The sequence below is a fragment of the Protobothrops mucrosquamatus genome, unplaced genomic scaffold, assembly GCF_001527695.2.
Source record: "Protobothrops mucrosquamatus isolate PMUCROS unplaced genomic scaffold, P.Mucros_1.0 scaffold134, whole genome shotgun sequence".
Lineage (NCBI taxonomy): Eukaryota > Metazoa > Chordata > Lepidosauria > Squamata > Viperidae > Protobothrops > Protobothrops mucrosquamatus.
Window position 1 is genome coordinate 740,054 of NW_015386501.1, and position 22,645 is coordinate 762,698.

General features: G+C 34.1%; 1 protein-coding gene across 1 annotated transcript in view; it reads left to right on the forward strand.

Annotated features, from left to right (window-relative positions):
- The window catches only part of LRPPRC (leucine rich pentatricopeptide repeat containing), a 99,789-nt gene that overhangs the window by 11,669 nt on the left and 65,475 nt on the right, over window positions 1-22,645 (forward strand). Inside the window, exons 7-20 of the mRNA XM_015813088.2 lie at window positions 210-336; window positions 2,885-3,029; window positions 3,307-3,461; window positions 4,185-4,290; window positions 4,379-4,486; window positions 7,005-7,123; window positions 9,261-9,354; window positions 10,051-10,120; window positions 14,313-14,340; window positions 17,191-17,239; window positions 18,287-18,393; window positions 18,608-18,685; window positions 19,680-19,790; window positions 20,700-20,830. Coding sequence (XP_015668574.1) covers window positions 210-336; window positions 2,885-3,029; window positions 3,307-3,461; window positions 4,185-4,290; window positions 4,379-4,486; window positions 7,005-7,123; window positions 9,261-9,354; window positions 10,051-10,120; window positions 14,313-14,340; window positions 17,191-17,239; window positions 18,287-18,393; window positions 18,608-18,685; window positions 19,680-19,790; window positions 20,700-20,830 — 1,428 coding nt within the window. The remainder of the gene's footprint in view (window positions 1-209; window positions 337-2,884; window positions 3,030-3,306; window positions 3,462-4,184; window positions 4,291-4,378; window positions 4,487-7,004; window positions 7,124-9,260; window positions 9,355-10,050; window positions 10,121-14,312; window positions 14,341-17,190; window positions 17,240-18,286; window positions 18,394-18,607; window positions 18,686-19,679; window positions 19,791-20,699; window positions 20,831-22,645) is intronic.

The window sequence follows — 22,645 nt, forward strand, 5'->3', positions numbered from 1 at the left end:
CTAATATATGCTATAGCTATTCTTTAATTTTGCACTCATTTCCTTTTACACAGCCATTTATTTAAATGTTAATAAATGTTGGATTCTGAATTTCTGGTTTCATGGGCTAAGGACAAATGTCAGTCGTGAAATACATGTAATTTTGACACTATATATACTTAAAATAAGTGAAATACATATGTATTGTATTTTTCTCCATAATGTTTCAGAGATATGGACAATGCAATCAACATCCTTTCTGTCATGAAAGACACTAAAATTGAACCTGGTTCGGAGACTTATTTGGCACTATTGAATGCATATGCTGAAAAAGGTGACATAAACCGAATTGAAGAGGTAATGCCCTTTGTTTGTAAAGCTACAACTTTTAGAATTGCACAGGGAATGCTGTATGAATACACACATAAAAATAAATACAACAATCCCATGTAAAGCCCAATTTCCATATCCTGTCAATTTAGGATTACCAGAGCCACCTAAAGCTAATTCTGTATATCTTTTTCATCCAAGAAGTATCTGCAGTTGATACTCTTGCATATATAGACAAATAAATATAACGGCAATGCTGCAAATAGAAGTAGGTCTAGGATAAGAATGTTCCTAATTAAAATTAATTGTCTATAAAAGTATCCCCTTTTTAAAGGAATCATTGATTATGCATGCCTAAACTTATTTCCTTTCACATGTACAAAAGTAGTAGGGAGTTGTGGGGCTGACAGAAAGAAATGGTATAACGACACAGAAAGAAAAGAAAGACAACTTACAAAAAACTCAATAGGAGCTGTGCTAGCTCAGCATGTATAAATAGATGAAGACTTACTCTATTTTAGTCCTTTGCGGTTATTATGAAGTCCCATTGTTTTGCAGTCCATGTGTATTGGCAAATGTCTACAGTTAGATAGAAACCATCAAACTTAGAACACTTCATTAATCTTATAACTGTTGTTAATGATAGCCACAATAATTTTATTAGTAAGCAAAGCAATAACTGTGTTAAGCTCTGTCATGGGTTTGAATTCTGCAGTGACAATTTTATGATAAGCTGTCTAGTATTATTGTCTTAAGACTTGCTTACATAATTAGCCAATGCAGTATATCAGTATTAAATCAGTATTTGGTACTTGTAGGCATGTTATTAATCTGAGAGTTTTTCTATAGATACAGGTGAAACTCAAAAAATTAGAATATCGTGCAAAAGTTCATTTATTTCAGTAATGCAATTTAGAAGGTGAACCTAATATATGAGATAGACTCATTACATGCAAAGCAAGATAGTTCAAGCCGTGATGTGTCATAAGTGAGATGATTATGGCTTACAGCTCATGAAAACCCCAAATCCACAATCTCAGAAAATTAGAATATTGTGAAAAGGTTCAATATTCCCACTCTAATCAGCTAATTAAGCCATAACACCTGCAAAGGGTTCCTGAGCCTTTAAATGGTCTCTCAGTCTGGTTCAGTAGGAATCACAATCATGGGAAAGACTGCTGACCTGACAGTTGTGCAGAAAACCATCATTGACACCCTCCATAAGGAGGGAAAGCCTCAAAAGGTAATTGCAAAAGAAGTTGGCTGTTCCCAAAGTGCTGTATCAAAGCACATTAATAGAAAGTTATGTGGAAGGGAAAAGTGTGGAAGAAAAAGGTGCACAAGCAGCAGAGATGATCGCAGCCTGGAGAGGATTGTCAGGAAAAGGCCATTCAAAAGTGTTGGGGACCATCACAAGGAGTGGACTGAGGCTGGAGTCAGTGCATCAAGAGCCACCACACAAAGACGGATCCTGGACATGGGCTTCAAATGTCGTATTCCTCTTGTCAAGCCGCTCCTGAACAACAAACAACGTCAGCAGCGTCTTACCTGGGCTAAAGAAAAACAGAACTGGTCTGTTGCTCAGTGGTCCAAAGTCCTCTTTTCTGATGAGAGCAACTTTTACATCTCATTTGGGAACCAAGGACCCAGAGTCTGGAGGAAGAATGGAGAGGCACACACTGCCAAAAGCACCAAAACCTGGTTCAATGACTGTGGGATTACTGTGCTCAATTGGCCAGCAAACTCGCCTGACCTGAACCCCATAGAGAATCTATGGGGCATTGCCAAGAGAAAGATGAGAGACATGAGACCGAACAAATGCAGAAGAGCTGAAGGCTGCTATTGAAGCATCTTGGTCTTCCATAACATCTCAGCAGTGCCACAGGCTGATAGCTTCCATGCCACGCCGCATTGAGGCAGTAATTGCTGCAAAAGGGGCCCAAACCAAGTACTGAGTACATATGCATGCTTATACTTTTCAGAGGTCCGATATTGTTCTATGTACAATCCTTGTTTTATTGATTGCATGTAATCTAATTTTCTGAGATTGTGGATTTGGGGTTTTCATGAGCTGTAAGCCATAATCATCACAATTATGACAAATCACGGCTTGAACTATCTTGCTTTGCATGTAATGAGTCTATCTCATATATTAGGTTCACCTTTTAAGTTGCATTACTGAAATAAATGAACTTTTGCACGATATTCTAATTTTTCGAGTTTCACCTGTACTGCTCTCTTTGGAAAACTGTGTGTTCTTTTATTTGACAGACACATAACAAGATACCTGTATTGTTGACCGTAGTACTGGGGAAGTTAGCAGCTATTGAAGATGGCTGAATTGAGTTAAATGTTCATGAAATTGCATACTTTAATAGCCAGATCATAAGCCAGTAAAATAGTCTTTTGCTTCATATTAAGCCTACTTTCTTCCATTGTTTTAATTAGGGCTACATTTCTCAAAAGTCTATAATTGACAGCTAGATTCATTTTTGTCTTACCCACAAAATTAAATAAAAGAACAGCAATTGTGATATTTATAACAACACTAACAGATGACATTTTTCTGATATAGGAACTGAAAAATATTGAAAAGACTGACATTTATCTTTCTGAAAGAGATTCTATGGATATCATTTTTACTCTTGCTAAGGCCGGATATCCTCAGTATATACAAAATCTTCTGGAGAAGATAAAGTTTAGTAAAGAAGGCATACCAGGTATATTTTCCTGCAAGTATTTCGGGATATAGATTGTTATTTTAGTCTGTTAATGACAAGTTGTGGGGAATATAAGGTAAATGAAATGTATTAATGTGTCCTATTTATACAGCAGCCATAGAACCAGAATTGTAGGTAGAGTATATTTCTTGAATATATGCTTAAATGCACATCTTAATACCCTTTTACTGAGGTTATCATAAAATGCATGTTTATAAACTCTTGTCAGAATCTTACAACTTACATCTTTCCCTCTTGTTTTTATTCCAACATGTAGATGTAAAGAATCTTTGCCTGAGATTAATAACATTTAACTTAGAAGATACAGCTTTTCAAGTTCTGCAGTCAATTTTTGTGGCATTAGGGCTCACCTGTGAAAAACACAATACCCAGTGCAACTTTTTTTTACAACACTGTATAAACATGGAAATGGTATGTGAAGGCTTAAAAGTGCATTTCTGCTTACGTTCTAACAAAATTTCTCAAGCTATTTTTTTTATATCGTGGGTTGATTTTAAAAGATGTGTTCAAATTAATAAGTTGGGTTCTATTGTTGTTTAGGGTCAGGAACAAACAAGAATTAACTTTCTCAGTCCCTCCTTCCCCTGCCAGTCACTGGACCCTTTTAAAAATCTTTGGGGCTTTTCTAAGTGGAATGGGTTGTGCTATGGAGAGCTGACCAATATCCAATCCTCTTTCACAAATTCATATTTGTAAGTGAGTCTCTCAGGGATTTATGTAGTGTGGAATTGGCAGAAAGCTTTCCATATGTCTTGCTATTTCTGTTGGCAGATTTTTAGATCTAGCTTATTTAATTTCTTAAACATTATATTCTGATCTGTTAGGGTTTCCTTATGCACTTCTTATCTTCCTCTCCCCAACTAAGTGCATAGATTACCAATGAAATAAGTTCTTCCCATATTCCTACTTAGAAAGAGGATCACATTCTCTTGTCTCTTATTTTTGTCTGTATTCTGGACTGAAATCCAAGGAATTCTTCCCCTTCGCATAGTTCTTAAGTGTAACATGGGTTTCTCAGTCAAAGTTTTAAAAAAACTGTTTTTCAAGATTTTATGCTTTATTGTCATTGTGATTTTGAATGATTTGTTGAAAAGTGGTGAGCTTAAAATTTCCTAAATCTTTTATTTCTTGCAGCCCTTGGTTAAGATGAAATATTTCTGCAATGAGCTAAAAGCAAGCAACTTACACTCTTCACCTCTATTATCGAGTTTATTCTTTGCATTGGAAGCAAAGAAAACTGGTATTTCTTTTTGTTGTTTAACATTGTTGAACATTTTAGTGTATATGTTGTTATACTCATTAATGTTTCTCTTTCTGGATCTTTTAAGATTTAGCTATTGATATAATGAAGATAATAAAAGAAGAAGGCTTGTGTCTCAAACCTCACTATTTTTGGCCATTGCTGGCTCAGCACCAGGAAAATAAAAACACCAAAGGTTAGTACTTCTAATCAGATTTTGGTTATCATTAATACTAACACATACTGTAATCCCTATAGCAAGAAACATATTTGCACATGAGAACAACTCAGCAACATGCACAACTCTATCAAAACATTATTGTCTTTTTATGTAGTGGTGTACTGTATATCATAACAATTGCCTTGAAAGGTTATTATTGCATTCTTACTTTATTTTGTCACTGTTAATGTCACATTTGGAACTTTACAAAGAGCAATTATATTAGTTTGGTTCTAGCCAAGGTTCAATTTGTCACAGTAGCCTTGGCTGTCTTTTAATACTCTGAACTTGAAAGACACAATACTGAAATATAGGGAAGATGTTAAAACCATGTTACTTTGTGCAAATTCTTCCTCTAAATATAAAAGAAACAAATCTTTTAGATGAGGTTTTCATGTTTCTTTGCAGTGATAAGTTAAATGTGAACTTAGTTATAATAAAAGCATAAAACCTCCATTGTTGAATGAACTATCATGATCTGACAGCATATTGATTGAAGGACTAAAATGTTCAGTTTTTGGATTCTTAAGTAGGCTTAAGCGTTTAACATACACTTTCCCCTGTTACAGATGGCGGTGTCTATGAGATATGAGTAAGAATTGAACAAATATTAAATTTTAAAGGACAATATCTAATTCTTTGGTTTGCATTATTGGTTATTCAGAAAGAATGGACTGATAAAAAGATGCTTTTAAGAGAAGTACTTTCCCCTTGGGAAAATTAAAAACTGTCTTTTTCATCTTATTTCACAGTATAATGTGTTTTAGAATGAGATGCAGAGTTGTTAGTGTGACATGGATGACAAACAAAATGCAGAAACAACAAAAAAAGAGCTTTTAGCAGGCAGTTCATATTGCAATTTTATTTTAAAATATACAGTCATATTCCAACTTAGGCTAAATGCTGAAACAAGTATTCCCTAATTGTTTCTGGCAATAAAAGTGCCAGTCTTTTTTAGAAAAGTCTTTATAAAACAACAGTCTCGTGTTAACTCTTTACATTCCTGAAAATGCTTAAGAGTTCTGGGGAGAATATCCTAATACAACATTTGAATTAAAAATTGTTGGCAGTATTTTGCATCTCCTCCAACTATCCCCAAACTATATATACCATAACAAGCTCAAATTTAGCTATGTTTTATTTAATCCTATTTCTTTCCCAGTAAGTGTAGATTTCATTATTCTTGCCAAAAAGAGAAATGGGAAGATGAATAGGCAAGCAGTTGTGAAGTTTGGAATTTTCATTGTAGAAATCCTTCAGCCTCAGATGCAGCCACTTAGTATTGTTAATAAAAATGGCATCACTTAATTTTTTATCATAAATATTGTATAGATTAAAATGTAGAAAAACTTTATATATATTGTTAAAAATTGTGGGGTGTTTCTTCAGATAGCGACTCCATGACTCTTTTAACAATGTAATTCTAAATGTTGCATTTAGAATTCAATTTACTGTGTCAGTCTTTCTTGAAACAAGGTGTGCTATATTTTTCTCTTGTGGTGTAAGCTTGAACTGAGGAATTATATGAACTCTTAGTCCCTGCAGTTTTCTTTCTTCCATTCAATTGGGTTTGTGCCTAAGGCGGTAATAGAACTCACAGTTGCCTGATTTCTAGCCTGATGCTTTAACCACTCTTGTACACCAAACTGGCTTTCACTTTAAAATGTACTTGATGTAATTATATTAATTATAAGAATATAAAACTTATATTAATTAGAACATTTAAAGAAAAAAACAGGAAAAAGGAAAGAGGAATAGTTGTAGAAAGAAAAGGAATATCACTGCATATTAAAATGGTCTATTCATGCTCAGAAATTGAAATTAATGAACTTGGCAGAACTTAGTGAATTTCTTGGTAAAATTATTGATGAAACCAGGTAGTGCTGTTACTTATTGTAGAGGTGCTGTGGAAGAGCCTTCCCCCCAAAAATGTAGATCTTCTAAAAAGACATAAATTGATAGTGATGGGATAATTAATTACCCCAGCATCTTTAGAACATAGACTTTGCCAATCATGGTTCTTCTTGGAAATGCCTGGTTCTTAGTGATTGTATCTATGCAGTTTTCTCAGCAGTGTAATAGAAATGGTTTGTCATTGCCTTCCAGAATTTTTTAAAAGTTTACTACTTACTCTGACCCGTGGAGTTTTTGAGATCAGCCAAGGTTGGCTAAAGGCTCTCATCTTCAGCATGCTATCAGAAATAAAATCCTTTTCCAACTATTTAAACTTTAATTGCCTTCTACTTTCATTGTGTGAAGAAAGCATGTAGAAAAATTGACAGCCTAGGATCAGATAACCTGTGTTGGAAGAGAATCAAGCAGAATACAGTAAAACAAAAGGCCAATGTAATTTCTGATTTCTATATAATTTTGCCAACATAAAATAAAAAAACTTGAAGTAATCTAAACTTACAAAGCACTGTAATCTTTATTTCATACACTGAACTGAGCCATTAACAAGCTATTGTTTAACACCTGTATTTGTTTTCTTTAGGTGTAATTGATGTCCTCAAAACTATGGATGAATTGGAGATAAAGCCAAGTATTGACACATATTTATTATATGCTTTTACAAATTTGGATAACCTTGATCCTGTTCGCCAGAGGATTCAGGTAAGTTAATCATTTGTTTTAACACTTTAGTACTTAATAACACTCACTGAAATTTCTGGGGTTTTATAGGATTGAGCTGTAAGACTTTGATTCATGATTAGGAAATATCTAGTAGTAGGATGATACATATTTGATATATCAGATAATGTAATTTTGTTAATTTTAAGATAAAAATCCATAGAATCAGATGATGCATACTGTTGTGCCTAGAACTATTGCTTTAAAGAGAGCTGTTCTGGGCCAGTCAAGTTACCAATGATGGAATTACCACCAAAGGAATGACTAGGGGACTGAGGACACTCAGCTGTGATTTATCTGAGGCACATGTGAATATTAGGACATACATTGTTTTTGATAAAATACTATTAATTTTATATAGGTATGATACAAAAAGATGTATCAGGACAGTGAAGGATGGGAAACATCCTCAAAGTAAACTTTGGCAGAGATAATGGTGGTATTACAAAGAAAAGAAGACAGGCTGCTCTTGGCTTCTTTTCTTCTTTTCTTTCTGGAACAAAAATAATCCAGGTTACAGTGGTAATGGTTCCTGCATTCCAGAAGAGCATTTCTTCAGTGCTAGATCAGTTACTAGTAAGGTATCCATTATCTAGAATTTATTTCTGGATAAAAATCTTGACTTAACATGTATCATGGAGATCTGACTTGAAACCCAGGTTGCTCTATAGCAGGAGTCCTCAACCTTGGCAACTTTAAGACTTGTGGACTTCAACTCCCAGAATTCCTCAGCCAGCTTTGCTGACTGAGCAATTCTGGGAGTTGAAGTCCACAAGTCTTAAAGTTGCCAAGGTTGAGGACCCCTGCTCTGTAGTACAGCATGTTAGGCTTGGAGGACACAGTAGAATTGCTTTGATCTATAGGAACTTTGTCTTACTGACCAGACGCATTGGGCCAACAGTCTGCCAGCTCTGAATATCTGATGATGCATTTTGGTTGTCAGAACAAGAAAATAGTGTTAATGGTTTATCTGCCCCATTGTATAAAGTTCTCTCCCTAAACTTTTTTCCTAAGATTTTTCAGTGTTCCCGTTGAAATTACACACTCTGGAGAGGTTCAGGTTTCATGTCCTTCATATGGTTACTAGCCTGTCCCAGCTGGTGTCTTGCTCCAAACATATGACAGAATGCCCACTGGGGTTGTCTTTTTTTCTTGAAATTAGTGGTCCAAAGAAAAGCTTTGTATGATTGTTCTCATATACAGTATATAGGTCACCCCTTTAGCAGTCTTAAACGAGAGGATAGTGAAAGTCTCTGAAGAGATGGAGAACTAAGGTGATCTGAAAAGATGTTGGTATAACCAGTGTTTTCCTGAATCTGTCCATGATACTATTGAAGGTCTGTCTGGTTTGTAGAACACAGAGATGAAACCAACAGTTCACACTACTTAGATATGCATGAATCTGATATTAGAACTGGGAACGAAACAGTTACCTTTGATAATAAAATATTTAATCATACTTAATGGCTTGATGAGACACTAGATAACACTTCATAATCATATATAACTTGAACATAATAGGAAAGCAAATTATTTAAATTTCTAGCTAAATTCCTTGCAAAGTGAGTTCTACCATAAAATGATAGCCTATAAAAAATTATATATTTTAGTCTAGGACATCATTCTTACTTCCTTCCAAAAAAAGCTAATCTTAGGTAGATCTTCTTTTCTACCAAATCTAATATTGCACGCAGCATGTTAAAAACATTGAAATATAAACTTAATTTTATTAAGGACTTTGGTTCTTTTGTACAGCAATCAAAACATTTCCCACCATTGTTAATATGAAAAGCTACAGTTTGCACTGTGTTTACAATTCTAACAAATTGAAACAGATACTGTCTTTTAAAATGATTGCTTTGCAGGTCTACTGGGCACATTCTCTGTGTTTAGTCTTTAAATTACAATTCTAGAATTATGCTTTGCATAAATAGTTTTCTTGAGAATTTTAATAATATCTGTAAGATAAACCATTGCACATCCTGAATTACAGAAGACAGCTTTGGTCAAGATTGGAAGGCTATTGGCCAAACCCACACCAGATCTGAAATATGAAGTACTGTAGAGAGCTTGATTATGATGATATACTGGGTACTACCATATTACCATCTTTCCATAGGAAAAAGGCTGTCCTTTGGAAACTAGTAGATTCTTAGCAGCAGAAATCAGGCATGAAGCTTCTCATGGAAGACTGGATAAAGTTTATCAGTTATGTAAGTGCTCTTGTTTTATATATTATCTGAGTGATCTGTTTGGAAAAATGGTATGAGGTAATTTTAAGAATGGTAAATGTTGATAATTTATTCAAAAATACTTGTTATTTAAGATTGTTTGAAGCTGTATTTTAACATCTATTTATGATTCAAAGCAAGTATAATATGTAAATTAGCCTTTTGTTTCATTCTAAAAAGTCCATATCCCTTTGATAGAAGAAAGAGATGATACATTACCTACTCTTCTTATTCTTCTTAAAAATATTGCGGGAAATGTGTGAATACTGTGAGTAGTTTTTATAGATATACTTTAACGGTCCATTTGAATCTACTGTGCTATAAAATCAATGTAAGCTTTAACAATGTTCTTCAAAACTATACTTAAATAAAAAGAGTTATATTTAATTTGACTGGAAAATCTGAATTTATAGAACAGATTCCTTCCTTTATTTAGGAATAAAGTTTGTTTAAACTTAGTCATGACTGGGACTGATTAGGATACAGGGAGAAAGACAGGGTCAATATGTCTTTACAGTGAAATATAAAGCAATGGCTCTATCAGGTATATGTATATAACGTTAAATATTTTGTTTTCCTATATAGCATATTGGCTTTAAAATAATAGTTGTTGAATCAGTGGTGTTTAGAGAAATACAAGTCAATGCATCATACTGAATAATTTAATTTAACTTGCAGTGTCTTCCTCAAACATCTGGACAGTGGAGAGGAATCATATCAGGAACAGTTTACTGGTTGGATTTAGAAGGTAAGACTTACGAAATCTTATGTTTTGGATCTCTTTGGTCCCAAATTCCAGCTTTGTTTTTCTGTTACTTAAGGCATTTTTTTTAAAAAAAATAGTTATTTGTAGCTAATAATATCCCATTGTCCTGATAGGATCTTTGTAGCTAGGCTTCAGTGTTGCTGAAGTTTAATATCCTGTTCTGTGAGTGGGAATGTGAAGGTTTTCATTTGGACCTATATACAGTAAATTGAAAACAGTTTATTTATTTCATCTTTCATTCTTTTAGATTTATATTCCAGTTTTCCCTAGGAGATCCTGGCACCTTCCAAATATTCCCCTACAATAAGCATCTTTGTGTGGGAGGCTGAGCTAAGTTATCAAATCCCAAATTTCATAATGAGCTTCTATATCTGAAACTGCTCTGATAATATCACACTGACTATCAAGTATAATCATAATATTTATATAAAATATTCACAAGTATATACATATTATGCTTCACAGATACTATCACAATAATTCTAGTCACAATTATCGTAGGTTAATCAGTAATATGTCTGTATTCTAGAGCACACAGTATAAGCTTTACATAATGCCATCCCATAAATTTATGCCTAAACTCAGATTTGAACTTAAAACTTTCTAATCTTAGTTAATTTTATTAGAGATTGGACTACACGAACGTCAGATAATATATACATTTAAGAATTTTTGTTGAGAACTTTTTTAGTTTTTCTGTTTTTTCTTTTAAATACTAAAAATCCTGTATTGCTATTAACTCTTCACTGAATGATGCATAAGATAGAAATGTTCCATGTAAATAAATGCATTTTATCAGTACTTATAATTTTTCTGTTGACCTATATGTTACTTGGTGCTGTCTGCATCTTTTCATTTCTCCTTTGTTCATACTGCCTTGGTTGCATAAAGTTTTACTCTTAGTAAACAAAATTATTTTTTATCATGTTTATACCCGGCCACAATGTTATACAGAGTCTTAATGGCTCACAATATAAAACTATAATGAAAAGAAATCAGACAAGAATGGTGATAATTCAGATTTGTGGCAAAACAACAGGGAAAATTATTGTTCAAGTGACAAAAATGGAGAGTATGTTTGGTTTATAGGAGGGGTGTTACAGTTTTGTTATATAGTACTTTTTGAGCCTGACTGTAAACTATGTAGACATAATAGATAGAAAAAAGGGAAGGAAATCAGAATTAGGCTATAGGGAGAGAAAACAATCAGCACTAAAGTGGAGGGAGCAAGCAAAATAAGAAATGAATGGCAATTGCATGCAAATTGTAGGGAGATGAAAAAAAGTAAAATTATCTTATTTGAAAGAGAGATACAGTGACAGACAAGGAAAACAGTGACAGGTACAGGTGAGAGAAAACAGGTTATATTAATATATGTGTGTATCACTAAAGGGGTAAATCCTCCTAGCTCCTGGCAAGGTGTTTCAAAATCTGAATCACTTTGAAGTAAAAGTGATTAGGATTGTATTGTCATTTATCTAGGGAGAAAGACAAAGTAATAAAAAATAATTAGGGTAGAGGAAAGGTAGAAGTTTGGGAAGGGCCGTATTTCATGTCTCCCTAAACAGTACAATTTGGTACGGATTATTTCTGTAATAGAAAATAGCTACCATCTATAGTGCCATATATTATTGAATGCAATTTTGACATTTTAAACACTCCCCCCCTCTCTCTGTGTATGTGTAAAATAAACTATTAAGCTCTTTACTGAAAGTACATTCTTTGTTCTGACTTTTTGAATAGTGTTACTATGGAAAGTTGACAAGTTATCTGAATATATCTGTGAACTATTTTGATGTCATTGAATTGATAGGTTAGGATAAGTTCCTTGTCAGTTCAGAGTAGAAATTACTTTGGAAAAATAATCCAGAGATAGAAGACAAATATATTTTCTCTGTGGATCAGTGGCTTGTTTATTTAAGCTAGTTTACTAGAGATGCTGAAAGTGTAGGCTGCCTGTGTCATAGAACACAGAAGCCATGCTATGAACAATTTTCCTTAAGATTCTCATACAGATAATCCTCGAGTTACAACCGTTCGTTTAATGATGATCAGGAATTATGATGGCCTCATTATAGGGTGCTTTATAGCCTATGAAGCCCTTCTGGTTGTTGCAAAACATTGCACCGTTACCTCCTTGGTCACGTGATTGCAGTCTAAGTACTTGGCAGCCTATTTGCACTTATGACTGATTGCCAAGTGCCCCACAATCATGTAATCGCCATTTGCATTCTTCTCTGCCAGCTTCCCCGGGAAGCCAGCATGGAAGTTTGCAAACTGCCACTGCTGCCAAAAGGACTCCCTCTTGTCTCTGGAGTCTGGTTGAAAGAATGATTTGCTGAGGAGAGCTAAACTCTTTAAAATTCTGAAGTTGTCAGCTCTGTTCCTGCTCCCTGCTGAGGGAGTTCTCTTCTGTGCACAGAAGGGAACTGTACTCCTTCAGCAGGATTCAGACAGGTTCCTACATCTTACCAAAAGAGTTCCCATCAATGCATGGAATGGAGCTGCAATCCTTTCGCAGGCAGCTCTTTCAGCCAGCCATCAGAAATGAGAGGGAGCTAAAAATGAATAGAAAATGGAGAGGTAGCACGATATGATAAGATGCGCAGAGTGCTTCAAGTGGATGGGGGAAGCCCTGGGAGGATTGGTACAGACTATGCACTAGTGACTCTGCTTGGATTTCAGTGCGGAGGATTTTCAGCTCCTGAGTGGGGTGATCTGGCATAGGTCACGTGCGAATGTCTCTCCACTCAAGAGGCTAAAAATCCTGCTTGGATTTTGGCATGGTGTATTTTCAGCTCCTGAGTGGGCCCTCCCACAGTTTTTTCTGTTCCTCTCAGGCCGGAATGGGACAACTCGCTACAGCCAACTCGCCCCAGGACAACTCACCATGTTGAATTCAACAATTCAATTTAATTATTAAAAATAATTAAAACATAGTTTTCATTTTTGTCACATTTCATTTTCTCCCTCCTTTGGACAAAATATAATGATTCTATTCCACCCTTTCTTTGATATTAGTGTAACTCTTGTCCTGCAGCAAGTTGGCCATGGCAAGTTGGCAGTGGCGAGTTGGCCACATTGAGTTGTGCTAGACCACCCTGAGACACCCTGCACTCCTTTCATGGGAGTCTGTCTGCTTAATGACCCATGGGATCACTTAAGAACCATAAACAACAATGCCGGGATTGCACTCATTAAGAGAAGGATTAATGTGGCAACTACCTGGATTAGTCCCTGCAGTTTTCTGGGCAAGGTTTCAGATGTGGTTCAGTCTCTAGGGCTGAGAGAAAGTGATTTGCACAAAGCTGGCATTGTGCCTAAGGCATTACAATTTCTAGGGTAAAGCAGATAAATTTGTTGTAAACATTTAGAAAGCATACTGTATCTGAGAAAGAGGAGTATAGAAATATTTTACATTATATATTCTAATTCAGCAGTCATCAAATATGATAGTTCTGTTGAAAGAAGTAAAATAGCTTATTTTAATCATGGATTAAAATAACCGATGTCCTTTTGTGGCATTGCACAATATCCTGCAGACATTCCTGGTTACAACTGTATGCCTATTTACTTGTATAAGAGCCAGGACCATATTATCATGGACTTTGATCACAGAGGAGACAACATGTGTGCAATTGTACATGAAATGTTTTTGTTTCCAGAGATAAGTTTTATTATTTTCATGATATTATGGGATGAGGCTTGCTCACATGGTGAAGGCTCCCCGTTATGTAACTTTGAATAGAATTAGTATCTTTACTAATTTTAAAAAGCAATCATTGTTCTACAAGAAAATTCCATACAGTATAATTTTTGGTGATACAAAAATAAAGTCAATTTCATGATGGAAAAAAATGTATTAAATACAGGCAATGTATGGTACAAACAAGAGATTACACAGATTGCAGGTATTTTGAAATGCAATAAGATTATAGATTCGAATATTATCACAAAAACATCAGTGGTAATTGTCTATAAATATAGTAAAATCATTTTGTAAAGAAAGATTTATGCTAAAATATATACATCAATTATTGCTTATCTTTCTTCACTTAAGCAAATCTGAACCCATGTTGTAACCTGTTCAGTTGTATTGAGCTTTCGAAAGCAATAATAATATATATATATATATTTGGACTTCTAATTTATTATCTTCTGCTGCCCTCTGCAGGTGTGCTGATGTTGATCTTTGGAACAAGGTAAGTAAAGACAGCTAAGCTGCAATGGGGAGTTATTTGGGTGTGCAGTATTGGAACAATACAATAAATAGAAAGGTCTATTTCAGATGTAAGTCTAATCTTTTACTAGATCTATGTGAAGCATTTTAAATTGTTATGACTTATCTAAAGTTAAATATTTTTAATTCCTTTTGATCTCAGTGGGGAAAATTAAGCATGTAATTAATACTTTTTCCTTGTCTGTATTTGATCTTTCAAATGCTTTATACCGTTTATAATCTGTTGCTCACATTGTGGAAGATAGAGTTGTGACTGAATTCATATTAATGTAGAAATAGTATTTATTAAGTAAGCACTAATTTTATTGTTCATGATCGGGGATAAAGATTTCTTGTAGGGGCAGCAATTTTTGTTTTTATAAGAGACATCCCAAGTGCCAGTTGGAAATACTTGATGGTATAAAAACCCAGTAAGTTTTGGAAAATTTCTTTATCAATGATTCTACAAAACAAAACCATATAAAGAGTGTTATCCATGTAAAAATGCCTATACTGTTAATATTTTTCCAAAGACCAAAACCACTATTAAAGTTAAAGCAACTAGTAATAACTATGGTAGCAGCTTCTCCTTGAAAAAATTTAGGTGTAAACATAGCTGACTTTTTTTTTTTAAAAAAAAATTAACATTCTGTAGCTTCATTTTTAATAATTAGGAAATAAAAATGTTAAAACTATTGTTGAAGGGCCTTTTCAATACAGGTAGTTTTTGGTTAATGTCAGCAAGTGTGGCTGGAAATTCCATCACTAAACAACATAAAGCACGATGCCAGGTAATCTTAACCAATTAGTGATGGAAATTCTGGCACTCCCAGTTGCCATCGTCAAGTGAAGTGTGCCTCTTCATTAAACACGATATCACATGGATGCCATTTGTGACCTCCTGCTGGTTTCCCCATTGACTTTTATAGTAGGAAGATTTTTTAAAAAACATGGATTTAATGAGTTGTGTCTTCTCCTTTCTAAAAATGGACATAGTTTGCTTTTTCAAATGGTTATCCTTGCTGTAACTCTTACCTGACATGTTTGCTTTAATATTTTAGTAACAAATTAAGGCTAATAAAATATTCATTACAAAATATATGTCAAACAACATATTGTATTTTTAGTATTACCTAAACTCATTGAGGTGTTTACTTGAATAAAACTTTTGATTTTATTATGCAGCCTTCTTGATAAAGAAATTTTTCAAACTTCGTTGGTTTCTCTGCAATAAAATGATACTTGCAGTGCTCTCCCCCTTTTTATTTTTTCCCAGATCAGTGGTTTCCAAATCACTGAAATATTGGGGAAAAAATATACAAAGGAATTCAGGTCTCTGCCCATTATTTTACCCACCTTTTAAACCTGAAAGGATTTGTCTACCATTAAAACCTGAAAGAATTTGAACCAAATTTGTGATGATGGGATAAATTGGCAAAAGAGATAGCATATCTGAAATTGGACTGGGACTTTGGAGAAAAATATTTTATGAAAAAAATATCCGTGGTGCATCCCAGTAAGAAAAGAAGTTGGGCAGGTGCTTAAAATGTTGGCAGCTACTCCATTCTAAGCTCCCTCTGTGAGGCCTTGAGCTTTCCAGTTCACCCCTATAAACACGGACAGATAAACATGAGGGGGAAATGATATCTCACACACCCAAACACACACTTCACTAAACAGAAGAAAATGCATATGTTTTGTATGGCCGGTCTTGGTGAAAGGGTGGCTAGAAGGAATTGTAGAAGCTGTGCTTTCCCTGACTTAATTTGGCTTATAGTGCCTACCTTTTTTTTTGTTTTTTTGTCTATTGAAAAAAATGTGACGCCTTCTAACAAACAGAAATTTGGCCAGTCATAATGCTCTCCCATTCTTTTTATACTGGAAGGTGCCCCTAAGGGACTAGGGGAAATTGTTACTTGGAAACGTTTAAAAGGCTCTGTATACAAAAAGGACTAGGTGTTTTTTTTGCCAATATGGCTGTCTGTCAGTATAATTGTTCTTGTTAATTATGTATAAAGAGATGAGTAGTGAGAAGAAAGCATTCCCATTTATTAGATTTATGTAGAAAGGTTATAAAGTAATTCCAATATTTTAATAACTGGAGATAAACGGCATGTAAGGCAAGCAGTCAGTAAAGGCAAGTAAAATATCTTGAAATCTCTTTCACATCATATTTTTTGGTCAGAGTTGCCAGAAAATGTGCATTAAAATGGATGTTAATGGAAGTGGAAAATCTTGTTCCCTTGATAGTAATTGTGGAGAAGGGTAATCAAGTTTAAGAAAAATCTTTCAAGTTAAATAGCTGATTAAATAGCCGCTACCTAGATACTTTGGTTACTATCAGCCATCAGGTTTTAAGGAATAGTTCTTTTGTTTCACTCCCTCCAATTCTATTTAGCTGTTACATCAAGTACACCTGGTACTATGCTGTTGCTAAATACTTAACTGGAATAGAGTCTGTTATGCACAGTGCAACTTCCTGTTAAAATTAATTCGTAAATAACGACAGCAAATTATATAGATCCTGAATTTTAAACCTCTAAACAATAGAGTCTGATTACTTCAAGAAATTTTTTTTCTTTATGATCACTTGTGATGGTAAAATGCATGAACTAAATCATGGAGATCATATTTCTGAACTTCAGTATATCTTTGTTGTGCAGTGTTTAAAAAAATACTAAAAGCTTTTGTTTTAAAAAAATAAATTGCTATGATGTGGCACAGAATAATGCTAGTAGAGAGCTGCTTTGTTATTTGTAGAATTCAATTTCAGTTACTATTTGCTCTTGCTTGCTTTTCTTGGCTGCAATGTACGATTATTCTGTCTTACCAGATAACAGAACTGTTGTATATGGAGGAACCGAAGGCTGAACAAGAAACTGGTAGGGTTTCAATTTCTATGATTGTAACTTATCCACAAATCCGTTCTTCTGGGTAATGATAGGTTTGAGGGATTACAACTGTAAACATTGATTATTTCTTTTTGAAAGTGAAATTTGAAAACATGTTGGGTAAAAAGTTTACCCAGATGATCACAGTATATTTTGTGGAATCCATGAGATTTTATTAGTGTTTTTTCTTTTTAATGAAAAATGTACTTGAGATGCTTATATAGTAAGTAAAATGAACAGATTATAGGGATAATGTAATCAAGCATTTACAGATGGGAGAAAGATTCTTTTTTAGAAGGGCATTAATACAAATATTTTTAAGAAGCTATTAATTTAATAGCTTTTTATAATGTTTTAATAATCAAACTTACATTGTGACAAAAATATTTTCAGTAATAAAATACAGTACACATCACTATGTAGTTTATTGGAATCTCATTTATTCTTCCTTGATGCTTCAGTCAAAATTAATACTGTTAACCTATACAGTATCGTTTGTTAAACTTAAATTTCATTGGCTAATAAGCAGCTCCCCACAGGATTATTGGAGCTGGTGATTAAATATCATTTAATATTCTTTATTGTCTTTCATTCACTAGCTTCAGTAAAACACTGGAAATAAGAAGAAATACATGGGGCTGTGCCTATGAAGCTTTAAAAAGCTCCATTTCTTTTTTGAGTAAATGACAAAATATTTATGGCAACTATTTTGGGGTGGTGGGCAAGAAAGTGGGGGAGAGGGCCTGGGCAGTGCTGCTTTTGTCACACAGCCATGGAAAAATAGACTGAAGAAAGACTTTGTTCTGAAAAGCTGTCATTCGGTTTGAAAATAATTAATATTCCTTTCACTCACCAGTTAGATATGTGCTCCCAAACCACATAATCTCTACGCCTCAGTGATCATTGTTGCCATTTCAGAGCCTCTCATCAGGGTGACATCTCACACCAAAATGATTTCTTATAAATTAATCTTGATAACATGACAGTGTCAGTAATTTTAGTGGAATGCTTTCTCTTGTCTTCCCCCCCACCTCGCAGAAAATATTGGCCGTTTTCTTTATTCCTTGATTGACAACATGACTGACTCAGAGGTACAGGACAAGGAGGAGCAGTTGAGACAATACTTCCATCAGCTGCAGAAGATGGTACTATTTCATTTTTTTGCTACATAATGCCCGTCCTTCCTGACATGTATCTATTAGATTTCAAATTGCAGCTTTTAAGTACAGCCAGACCACTTCTCAATGGCATGCAAGTGTTGGAGATTTAAATTATGTCTGAAATTTGTGTAACAGATTTTTTTTTTCAATTGGGTTGTATTTTTAAAACTCACATGACTTTCTCCACCTCTTCCTACAGAATATAACGATTCTTCCTGCCTACTACAAAGGTATTCGCAAACTGCTGACTGAATACAACGTTCCCAGTTTAATTAAGGTCTGTAATAGCAAATGTTATTTTATATATAATTATATAAAACATACATATATACAAACATTCATTCCAAATGTATAGTTACCTTAAAGATTAATATGCCTGATGTATAAAATTAGTTTTATTTAATCCTTTTCTGAAATGTGGAAGCCTATTTTAGACAGAGAATGCTAAAGTTTTAGGAGACAAATAAGACAGAGCAACTCTTAAATGTTGATAGCAATCTTAATAGCAAAACAAAACCACACATTTATTGAGTTTTTAATTTATCATAAGCACATTGATGCTTATATTCAAATACGTATCAAGCCATTAATTATATTTTATGGTGTAATTTTATTGGCTACTGATGAGCAACTATTAAGTGTATGTACACAATTTAAATATGTTAGCATTAAATAATTTTCCTACGTAACCAGAATACATGGCTTTCAATTTTAATTGTATAAAAAAATCCATTTTTTAAAAAAAGGAGTTTCAATCCTAGAAATAGTAAAAAATATGCATTAGTTGAGGACTTTCTACCTGGTATTTCTGACTTTTCCATAAATTGATTTGAAACCTTAAATGCTTGGTTGCTATGACTTAGTTTTCTCTTAAGGATAAAGCTATTTACAGTTAAGAATTTCAGGCCATGTTTATACCATTCTGATGCAGAAGATGAGGGAATATACAAATTAGTCTGTCCTCACTTGCATTGGAATTGCACAGAGAACAAAGAAGAATGGGGGACCTGCTCCCAGTGGGAGATGCCTATTTAAGACCAGTATGAATCCTAGAGCACTACATGACTGATACAACTCAACGTCATTTCTCACAACTGAGATAACAGAAAAACATTTTTCAAAAGTGTAACATTAGGTTTTCCTTTGTACTTTGCACATAACCCCTGCGAATATAAAAGTATTCCAGTATAAATGTCAATAACACACATTGTCGCTGGGATTTGTTTTATTGTAAAACATCATTTGAATATCTTTTTATCCTTTTACCTTAGTCCTTGATTAATTCACATAATTTGGAGGAGCAACTTCAACAACTTAAAGCTGAAAACAAATCCATTGGAGATGTTCTAAAAAACTTTATAGTTGCTCTGTGTTCAGAAAAGGTAATTTTCAGCAGATTTGTTTATTTTATTAACAAAGTGTGATAAGTAAATTAAATACTTCTAACTATGTATAGCACCATCAGTATAAATGACACTTTATACAGTAACCCAAGTAAAATACAAATCCTAGCCACAGGAGACCTCATATAGGTAGGTGGGGAGAGACTTAGGGAGAGATTATAAAAGTAATTAGAGCTCAAAATGAACAAATGCATTTACATGTGTTTGTTTCTTGTCAAACTGCAAATTCATGTAGGTGATTAAGGAAAACTAATGTCTTCTGGATTTCAGTTTTGCTCCTTGCAAATCTAAAGTATTAAAAAATTAGGGGGGAAAACTCTCAGTACTGATTTTTAGTTACCTTGTGAATGACATGTTTTGAGATTGTGGAAGTCTGTTAATGGTAATCTGCAAAATGAATGATAGTAACAGCTGTGAAAGGTTTATCATACATGCCAAGTGTCCTTTCAAGCCACGGCTCTGGTCTCTTACAACTAGATTGTCAAGCAACTGATACATGTGTAATAATTTGCAAGTCAAATATTAAAAGGTGGTTAATGTGGGGGCTGAAATTCCATTATTTTCTTGAAGAAAAGCTTTCTGAGATGCAGAGGCTCTTGTCTTCATTAGCAGGCATCCATCCAACTGTAATTCATATTTTTGTATAGAACTTCAGAAATCAGTGAAAGCATATATTGCAATACAGGGTGAAAGTTTATAATGGACATATTTAAACTATTTACTAATTTATAAAAGATTCATATGCACACAAATGTAAAGCATATGAATTGCTAAGAAGCAGTGCAAAGTGTAAGCATATATAAATAAATGTAATTTCCTAGTAGAATATAAAATGTCATGTTGATTTTCTTTTTCTAGTTCATATCTTTTGCTTAATGTTCCTTCTAGAATATGCAAAAAGCTCTTGAAGTAAAAGCCAAATATGAATCCGACATGAATTTTGTGGGCTATGGAGCCTTAATACGCCTATGCTGTCAAAATGATAATGTAGAGGAAGCAATGAACTTGAAAGAAGAATTGTAAGTACAGTGGCACTGAAAGATGTCACAGAGATTTATGCTGATATACAGACCTTATTGAATTAAGTAGGTTGAGTATTATCACCCCCCCCCATACATTTTTAATTAGCTTATCCCACACAAAATATTTTCTGCTGAAATTCAAAATTGATTGTGTAAGCTGTCATGATTACACAATCGTTTTTGTGCCAGCACTTTTGTTAGTGATTTGCGCTCATATTACTCTGTATTGTATTTTACTCTATTTCTGATGAAGTCTTAGAATCCACCTTGGTATCTAGATTTAGATTCTGGATTAGTAATACATCTACAGTACAGATTACTGCAATTCTTGTAAGTGGTATTTTAATCATTTCAAACGGCAGCAACTTGATTGTGAAAATTAGCTCCCAGCTAAACTTGTAATAACTGAATTGTCAAGGAGCAATTCAGCACTTCATTTTCTCTTTTTAGTTTTTTTTTTTTTTAAATGTATTATTGAGATATTTGTTTTAAATTAAAACAAATAGGTATAATAAACTAAAATGGTTTAAGATTTTCCCTTGGTTATTTTGGCATTAAAAGATTGTGGTTCAGCATAAGAAACTTTATTAACAACTCTTAAGCTGTTATACATCTGAACTAAAGTAATTTATTTATTTTAAGGTATTTGTTTCTGTTCTTGAATCAAAAATGATTTTCGGTGGGTTACATACAGTATATTCAGTGAAAAACATTCCATGTCCATAAGCATTAACTAAAAGTAGTTAACCCAGAAAGTACAAGGATTAGGGAAGGGTAAAGAAAAAAAAAAGTTTGACCTTCAATGGTTAAATAGTAATTCCTCTGTTATATCCAGTTATAGATATTCACAGAAGGGATAAAAAAGACTGGTGAAATTGTTCGTTGTCTCCCTCTAAACTTTCTATTGCTCACTGACAGCTGAAGAGGAGCCACATGGAGTATTTTTGTATCAAATATTTGTCACTATTTTTATATCAATATTTCAAGAGAATGCAAAGTCTCATACACATATAAATATTTCTAGTATTGTTTTTCACACTGATGCATCCATCAAATGTGGTTGAAACCTGAGCACCCTCTCTTTAATCTTTATGGTAAACAGTTCTTTCTGTAGTTTAGGATGATCTGTGAAGTGCATTTGTTCAGTCTGTTCACTCTTTGCAGAATTTGCAAACAAATGAAATTGCTTACAGATTCAGACATTTCATATATACTAATCTATAGAAACCACAGTCACAAACAATACCAGCCCTTGTATGACATTTCCTGATTTGGCAGTGGTTGTGACTGATTTGGAATTGGGTTTACCGTAAAATTTATATGCCTGAAGAATAGTCCTTTATTAGTGGAATATTATAATAAAGATAAATAAAATTCATTAGAGGAAGTCCTTGGCTTACGTCCAGTTCATTCAGTGACTGTTCAGACTTAACAGTGGTGGTGAAAAAAAATGATATACAAGTGATCTTGAAGTTCCAGCCATTGTAGCTCATAATGTGATCACTATCTGGGTGGGCGCTTGACTTGAAATTATGACATTGCAAGAAGCCATGGTCATGTGATCACAATTTGTAAGCTTCCCTACCAGTCTCCCGCAAACAAAGAGAATGGGGAAGCCAGCAGGGAAGATTGCAAGTCACTTCAATAAATCTGTGATGACCCAGGGCATGGCACAGAGGCAATGCAGTCAGCTTGCAATTCAAACTGCCCTTTAATTGTTCCAAATTTTCCCCAAATGCTCCCACGTTTCTGGCAAGCCCCAGAACAAAGTAAGACACACACACCTTCAGCAGCTCTGACTGCAAGTAGTTT